Source organism: Camelina sativa, chromosome 13 (assembly GCF_000633955.1).
Source record: "Camelina sativa cultivar DH55 chromosome 13, Cs, whole genome shotgun sequence".
Classification (NCBI taxonomy): Eukaryota; Viridiplantae; Streptophyta; class Magnoliopsida; order Brassicales; family Brassicaceae; genus Camelina; species Camelina sativa.
This window is the reverse complement of record NC_025697.1, coordinates 11,171,155-11,179,785: the sequence shown is the minus strand read 5'-3', so window position 1 is coordinate 11,179,785 and position 8,631 is coordinate 11,171,155. Positions and strand designations below refer to the sequence as shown.

At 33.2% G+C, this 8,631-nt stretch overlaps 2 protein-coding genes and 1 long non-coding RNA gene across 4 annotated transcripts; 1 reads left to right on the top strand and 2 right to left on the bottom strand.

Annotated features, from left to right (window-relative positions):
- On the bottom strand, positions 1,409-3,300 carry LOC104736434 (GDSL esterase/lipase At4g10955-like). The gene is made up of 3 exons (XM_019234677.1): positions 2,977-3,300; positions 2,104-2,752; positions 1,409-1,944 (listed from the first exon to the last, which is right to left on the bottom strand). Exons 1-3 carry the CDS (start codon positions 3,054-3,056, stop codon positions 1,558-1,560), a joined length of 1,116 nt encoding a protein of 371 aa, XP_019090222.1. The 5' UTR covers positions 3,057-3,300; the 3' UTR covers positions 1,409-1,557.
- Positions 4,164-5,465, top strand: LOC104736433. Of its 2 annotated transcripts, none has more exons than XR_759577.2 (3): positions 4,164-4,505; positions 4,930-5,065; positions 5,193-5,465. It is a non-coding gene; the product is annotated as an uncharacterized LOC104736433 (long non-coding RNA). The 2 variants fall into 2 exon arrangements; XR_759576.2 differs by having other exon boundaries at positions 5,174-5,465.
- LOC104736432 (GDSL esterase/lipase At4g10955-like) lies at positions 6,996-8,631 on the bottom strand. The gene is made up of 3 exons (XM_019234783.1): positions 8,501-8,631; positions 7,688-8,309; positions 6,996-7,559 (listed from the first exon to the last, which is right to left on the bottom strand). The coding sequence occupies exons 1-3, from the start codon at positions 8,608-8,610 to the stop codon at positions 7,155-7,157; spliced, it is 1,137 nt and encodes a 378-aa protein (XP_019090328.1). The 5' UTR covers positions 8,611-8,631; the 3' UTR covers positions 6,996-7,154.

Genomic DNA, 8,631 nt, shown 5'->3' with positions numbered 1-8,631 from the left:
ATATTGCCTCGATATTAATATTAAATTAAGACTTAGGACTCCACTTAACGCGGAGGTATCGAATTGTGGGTATTCGATAAATTGATCACGTTTTGGAAATTGGAACACAGCGCCGTTTCATGGAGCCTTCAGGTGCGTCAATTATGGTTTCATATATATAGTGAAGTCGAAACACTCCCACCAAGGCTGTGGCTAATGAGACGGAACCCTAACTACACCGATTGCTTTGATTATCTCATTCCATTGTATAAACATTTTGAATCAAACATGCATAACACCAATGAGGTTGGGTGGTACATAATATTGTTCCTATCAAAAAACAAACCAATTTAGACCATAGAACCGATCGAGATGTGGATCTTATCTTTTATTTTTATTTGTATCATTAATTTTTTTTTTTTTTGTCAAAATTTTGTATCATTAATTATGAAATGTTATTTATATATAAATCCGAAAAGCACATGCAATATATGTTGAAGTCAAAAGAACAAACACAAAACAGTACACAATATTGTGGAAATGTCGTTCCTATGAAATGGCTGGAATTAAAAACATCGGATGAAATGGGACCACTCCACTTTTCCTATCCAAAAAAAAAAAAATCCATTCTCGAAATGGGTGTAGACTGTAAAGTTTTCTCAAATTGGTAAAATCGAATTTAAATATAACATATCGTAAAAAAAAACTAAAAAATTAAAACAAGGTTTCAAAGTAGTTTGAGACGGTCGTGAAACACGACATGTCTATCTGCTGCCACTTTTTTATTTTATTTTTGTTTTTTCATAATGGGCAACTATAGACTTTACAAGACAAGACAAGAGGTGAAAAAAATGACCAATCAATAAATACCTGGTTGTAGTGCCCGTGACCGAGGTAAACAACACGAAGAACCCTGGTCCAAGGTGTGACCGTCGAAACCAAGATTTCTCTTCTTTACCCGAAATACGACTTATATGGTTTAGTAAATATTACATACTAACTTATATGGTTATGTACAATGAGCTTATGATGAAAATTAACAATAATCTTCTAAACGATAATTTAAGATTACATTAACAAACTAAAAAAGTGCTAACTAACATATTTATGTACCCGGGCTTTCCGCTAGTTGTCCTTAAAAAAACATGGTATTTTATCATCAACGATGCTTTTTTGTATGTCTTTTATATGCAAAAATGATTGGGAAACTAAACGTATATCATATTTAATAAGTTGACAGCAAAATAATTGAATACAAAACATGCTCACGTAAAATAAACGTAGGAACCAACAAAGACGTACTATACCGGATTAACATACGAGAGGCCTAAAACCAAATTATGTTTAAACATGGTATACATGGTTTTAATAATCACTTAATTATAACGACTTTGTTAATTAAAGTATAGTTTTTAATTAATTAATCATATGCTATAAGGTATAACATTATATTTTTAATTCATTTATACATTATTTTTTTTTGTGAAAAGCAGTTTAAACAATTACATGGAAATTACAAAAAGAAATTTGAAAGAAAGAAGAAAATTATAATAATTGTGGCATCATTTTTGTGATTTACTATAGTGTCGATTGCTTTAGCCGGTAAGACCTAATGCAACAGCTTTCCCAATTTTCCCTCACGGCCGGGTCTCGCTCCCACCACTGGTGAAGCGCATGAGCTGGCGTAGACTTCGTCGGTTTGCTATTGTTTACAGTCATGTCTGCTGATGGAAGAACGTAAAGAGGTTCTTTTGACAAATCTGACGGTGATGATCCTTTGAATTTTCCGACCAATTCACTTGCATATGAGATGCTAGCAGCCATTTTCTCGATTCCGTCTGCACCAAACTTAGACATGACGCTTCTGCGTTTGAAGTAATGCATAATTCCTGAACAGATTGAATCGTTTGGGTTCACATATAGATGAGGTATCCACGATGCTACTTTTGATTTGTCTTCTTGATTCTGTTAGAATATAAAATAAACTTTTCTTATAAGAAAATCAACTTCAAAAACTCAGTCACTATAGTATCGCAAGTGGATGAAAATCTGGTTCTAAATGACTCAATTATCACAGTTAATTAAACCAGTTATCTTGACTCTTACAGATGATTTAAAGTTTACCTGTGGTAAATTTACGATCGCACCTATGGTGCTTTTGACGACACTCTTGGCGGTTTGAAACACATGTTTAAATAAGCTTCCTCCAGGTATCTGCTCTATAGGAATAGACGAGAATGGTGGGTTGAATATGTGACTTTCGAGGAAGCATCCAGAACGCGTCATGGTCTTTCCAGCAATCAAAGCTAGGGCGGCTCCCGAAGAGTGTCCAGCAAGCCAGATAACTGAGTCGCTATGTTTGTCTACCATACCACGGATTTCTTCAAAGGCATGCTTAGGCCTGCCACCTCGATGAAGGGTGTTCAACATACATTGGATGACAAGTGTGAAATCACATATCAAAGTTTTACTATTCAGAACCGTGCCGCGGAAGGCCATCACGTACTGTGGAACTTTCACATGTGGGTTATTTTGGTAAACGCTGTAGTTCTTGTATTCGAAAACGGCACCGTAAATGGAACCGTCATCGTCGTTCAAGCGTTTCATCAATTCGAAATCGAAAAAGTCCCACCAAGGATTGGCTTGTGGTTCCGGACACTTCCGCAAGCCAAGCCTGTATCTTTTTTTTTGCCTAAGACGCCTGTCCCTTTCCAATGTGTACACTCCATTTACCAAACTTGATAACACTCCGGTTTGGTAGTGCGGGTTGGTCCTATTTTAAAAAAAAAAACCAATAATAAGAACCAATCAATTATACTTTAAAACTCATGAACGGCACAAGAATTCATATAGTTCTAATTAATAAAAAAACTCCATCGTCTATCATAAAAATCTTTGTAACACCATAAAGTTATAGACACTGTTCTATATAAAAAAAAATTCTTCGTCAATAGATTTTTAACGGAAGTATACTAAAAAAAAAGTTTAGAATGTTACCAATCAGGAGATTTGAGATGGGATGGGCCGTAAGTGTTGAAATCTGATGTATCTGATGAGGCCAACGATCCTATCCCCATTTTTTTTTTTTTTTCTAGTAAGCCACGCCCTTTTTGTTCTTTTTTTTCTTTGAATAGTAGAAAATGCAGAGATTTCTTTTTAAAGGGAAAGAAAATAACAGAAAATGCTAAAAATATGAAAGAAAAGAAAAGTGAAGAAAAAGGATAAGCGAACTTAAGCGAATCTGATGAAGTAAAGTTTAAGAATTCTTGTAAAGAAAACAAACTTTTGTGTGTGTTTTTTCTTAACTGTGATTAACAATGCTAGCTATATGGGCTATTTATAGCCGGGGAGTCTGTGATACTACATAGCCACCTAGAAAACTTCCGACAACTACTTAGAAACATCCAGGAAGTTAAGAGACTGGACGACAGCGACCAAATAACATTTTATTAATATTTTAAAAATAGTTGGTGGACTTTCTATTGGTTATAGTGGTAGAAGTAGAATAATATAATTTGAGAGTTTTAACTAGACTAACCCATCTTTTTTCTTTAAATATATTTTAACAATTTTAAAAAAAGATTAAAGATGTCATTTTGATTTGGATTTTTACTTTAAATTAGAAAAACTACTTTTAAAAAATACAAAACTTGTTTTTCAAAACTTAAAAGGATATATATATATATATACATATATATATTTAATGGTTGAGGAAGTTTCATATTGTGGAATTTTCTTTTGCTCGCATTTTATTTAGTCAAATGAAATTTGAAGAGCTTAGAGGTCAAGAATTCTTAGAACATAAAATACATAATATTGATGAAAAAGGCGTCATTTGTAAATAAAATTAATAAATGAATTTTGTTTATGTAAATTTATTTCAATATTAGTATGTAGAAAGGATTATTCAAATATCTTGTTTCGTATTTGACATGTTTATGTCCAATATGATAATTTAATATATAAACTATGAATTATCCTAATTTTAATACAAACCTGAACAATTATTTTAAATATGTTAAGATTATAGGTGAAAATAGAGGTGACTTGGAACCAAACTTATATCTATTATTGAAAAAAAAATAGGAATGGATTGGAGATGCACTAAGATAGTTCACATCGGTTTAAGACTATATTATGCACTAACGGGGCATCTTTAACTGGGCCTCTTAGGTAGAACTCTTAGATTTTGTGTGATTAAAATTAAATAAAAAATCAGAATATTGGTAAGAAGTGCCTCTTAATTAAGAGGTTTAAGAGGCGGTAAGAGGTGTCGACGTGTTCAATAGTTGTTGGGTGAGAAAAGAAAAAAAAAATTGTTGATTATTTTCTCTTCCTCCTTTCTCTCTTTGTCGACGAAAATATTGGAAAATCAGAAGAGATATCTCTAAAAAATCTCTTCTCTCAAAAATCGTTGCAAGCAGAGGAGAGTGATTCAATTCTGGTTTGATGATCAGAGATGATAATTCTCCGATTTGCCCAAACACGGTCGAGGAACAAGCTCATTGGAATCAATTGGAGAAAAGGTCAGTCCTTTTGTCTTAAATTTGAGAAATTTTAATGATTTCGTGTTTGGTAGTTGCTTAAGGAAGTGATATTTGTAGGAGACTGGACATGAGTGGACCACTATGATAATTACATAATAAGATTTATTGAACAATGATAAGTAGTTTAATTTCGTTTCTAGGTTTCTAGAAAAATTGATCTCTGGGAACAGAGCAATTGTAATTGTTTGGTCATATAGGCAGGAAGCTGATTAATTTTCTAAATCTTGTAATTGTGTATATGGTGAAAAACAAAATGATATTGATTGGGACATACGTTTGTAGGTGGTTCTCTTCCTCTTTGTTATACTTCTTCTGTATTCACAGAGTGGTCTTGATCAGTTGTCTTTCGGTGATTTTCTGATTCTGTATAAGTTGAACTGAGAAATCTGATTTTCATATGTAGGAAACTCTGAGATAATGCAACAAGTTAATTGTGTTAGATGATGTTTTGGATGTTTGTGTCATTGTATAGAACAGTTCTTAGAACCATATGAAATAGTGGGAAAGATGGAACTGAAGTTGGAACCAATCTTGTACATGTGAGCTCTCTTAGTCTTGTATTCATCAACTAAACTCTACTCTGATCTTGTTGTATATATCTGGTTTTAGTTACACTTGGTTATGATTTTTTCTTTTTTGGGCTGAAGGTCTCTGTGACAATTGCAGGAAAAAACAAAGAAAGAACATTGGATTAGCATAGAGTAGAGGTTTTCTCAAGACTTTGGCTTCTCTCTGAAAGTTATTACCAGGCTTTTTTTTGTGGTCTTAATCTCAGAAAGTTGATTTGAATGATTGTTTTGAATCTCTTTGTTTCTAGTCATTAATCTCTGTTTTATTGTCAATGAAGTCAATGAATCTATGTTTTGCATTTGACAAGTTTTTGATGTGATTATGAACTCTTCAAAAAAAATTCTTAAGAACCCCTCATATGTTCTACCACTAGAGAATTTTTTTCTTAATAACTTCCCATGGATTCTTAAACATTGAAAAATCCAAAATTTAATTAAAAAAAATTGGTTTCACGGGTTCTTAGTTTTTTACCAATAAAGATGGACTAAGTTTGGTGATTGTTGAGTTGTTGGTAACTGGCCGGGAAGACAGAAAAGTCACATTTCACCTTCAAGCTAAGTATATAATCTACTTGATTAGTTAATATAAAAGATACAATATAAGACGAAAACCTCAAAAATAATTTTACTGTGGTATTTTAACATACATATGCAGTTTAATTAATCATTACGTAGATGGACTTTTTTGTCTGAATGGACCTTTTGAGAAATGTCCAAAATCTGCAATTTTGTCTGAATGGACTTTTTCACTCTTTAATTAGAAGGTTCTTTTTTCTCTCACCCAAAGTAGATTTCTCTCCTTTTAAAATTTCAATTTTTTTTCTTTCCAATTTTTTGAGTTTTAAGTTCTTCATGTACTTTTTCAAAAAAAAAAAAAAAAAAAAAAAATTTNCATCAAGTTTACGCGTGTCACTACAAAAAAAAAAAGAATATTGTTGGTTTACATTATATTTGTTTATATTATCGGTTTACATATATTTGTATACATTATCATTTGCAAGTTGCGCACTACAAGGACCATATTCTTTTTCACTTCACCATCTTGTATTATCTGTATTATTGTACTACGAGGGTCCATATATGTCGAATAGAGACAGAATTTTGGGATGTAAGATCCAGAAGTGAAGATTGAACTTTCTTCATTTTATCCAGGTCTGATTTTTGTTTTGATGACTTTTCTCTAGTCAAGTCATGTGTAACAGTTTAACTATCAATACGAAACAAGTAGACCAAAAAAATAGAACCGCCACTATGGTTGTCTAGACTTCTATATGAGCGCTTTTATTCAATATAAATATCGATTTGTATGATTTTCAAAAAAACAAAATATCGATTTGTATGGATGATCAAAGTTTAGAGGTAGCTATACCTATACATATATGTTTCCATCTTGGCTTGCTTGCTTGTGTAACTACTATTAAAGCCGTTTTCACTGGCAAGAATCTAATGTTCTTGCTCCCTCATTCAACAATCAATGACTAGTTTTTAGCTCTTTCCCTACCCCAAGTAGACTATATCTCTCCTTTTTAAAGCTTCATTTTATTTTATTTTCGGTTTATAGTTCCATAACACACGTACGTTACATTTATATATGATAAATCATATGTTTAGATAATTAGATGCAATATATTTTTTTATATATACATATTTTCTTACAAATAACACGTTAAATTATCCATTTTTTCCAGTATGACATATGATTAGTTCTAGAATTTGGTTATTTATCTAACTAACCCTATAATAGATTACTTATTATAAATTATAGCTAACTAGAAGACTCTTAACATTATACTTAAGTTATATTATCTTTGATGTAAAATTTAAAGTAGTTTTAACAAAATTAATTAGAATTATCAACAATTACATAAAAACAAAATCTAAATCACGGGAAATAGAGACATACATGAAATACAAGACAACAAAAAACTAGAAGAAATGCAAAAGGGGTAGAGAAAGGGTTCAGAACTACAAGATCACCAGAACAAGATACTAGAAAGCCTAAACCTAGTTAACCAAACCAAACACTGCATGATATGACCCTCATAGTCATTTCTATTGTTTATTGTAGGGTTAACTGCTCCAACTTGCCTTCAAGGTAAGGCCTAATGCAGCAGCTTTCCCAATTTGCCAGCAGGGTCGAGTCTCGCTCCCACCATTGGTGAAGCCCATGAGCTGTCGTAGACTTAGTCGGTTTGTTATTGTTTACAGTCATATCTGCTGATGGAAGAAGGTGAAGAGGTTCCGTTGACAAATCTGACATTGATGATTTTCCTCTAATTTTTCTTACCATTAAACTCCTAACTGATTTTCTTGCACCAGTTCTTTCGATTTTGCCTGCCCCAATCTCAGACATGTAGGTTTTGTGTCTAAAGTAATCAATATATCCTGCACATATTGGATCCGCTGGGTTGACATATAAGTAAGGTATCCACGATGCTGTTATTGGATCGTCTTGATCTTGAACCTATAATAATACAAAACAAACAGTTTCTCATAATAAAACTAACTTCGAAAACTCTGACTAACATGATGACTAAACCACCATAGTTAACTAAACTAGTTATCTTTACACTTAAGATGATTTTAAGTTACCTTTAGATCGGTTAAGGCCATGACTACGGTGGCTTTGACAACACTCTTGGCGATCTGAAACACATTTTTAATTACATCTCCCCCAGGTAGCTGCTCTAAAGGAATAGACGAGATGGGTGGGTTGAATATGTAACTTTCGAGGAAGAATCCAACACTTGTCATGGTCTTTCCAGCCAACAACACTAGTGCGGCTCCCAAAGAGTGTCCAGCCAGCCATATAGCTGTCTCACTATATTTTTCCACCATATTGCGGATTGCTTTTACAGCATGCATAGTCCTGCCACCTTGATGGAGGTTGTTGAAGCTTATTTTGAGGTTAAGTTTCATATCAGACTTCCAAGTTTTTCCTTTTAGCATTGTGCCGCGAAAGGCAATCACATGGCGTGGAACTTTCACATGTGGGGTGTTTATGTAAAGGTTGTAAAGCTTGTATTCGAAAACGGCACCATATATGGAGCCGTCGTCATCCATCAAAGTTTCGAGCAAAGTGAAGTTGAAAAACTCCCACCAAGGTTTGGCTAGTGACTCGGAACCTACCCGTTTCTCAAGCCTGTCCCCTTCCAGAGTGTACACTCCATTTACCAAACTTGATGCCACTGAGGTTCGGTAGTACGAACTGGTCCTATTAGCAAAAAAAAGGAAAGCAAATTATTTTGAGAATCTGACTATACATGGGATATTCCCAAAGGTCAACTTTTACTAAATAAACTTCTGCGTGGCACATGAATTTATAGAGTTTCAATAAAAACTTCTATCGTATATTATAAAAAAAATTAATATAAAATAACAAAAAAAAACAAATATTTATTTTACCAGTCAATAGATGTAAGATGGAAGGGGCCAAAAATGCTGAAGTTATCGGTCTCTGAGTCTGAGACAATCACTCGTCCTCCCAACATTTTTCTGAGAGAACCCCGTCCCATTTCTTTTTCTTCTTCTTGTTA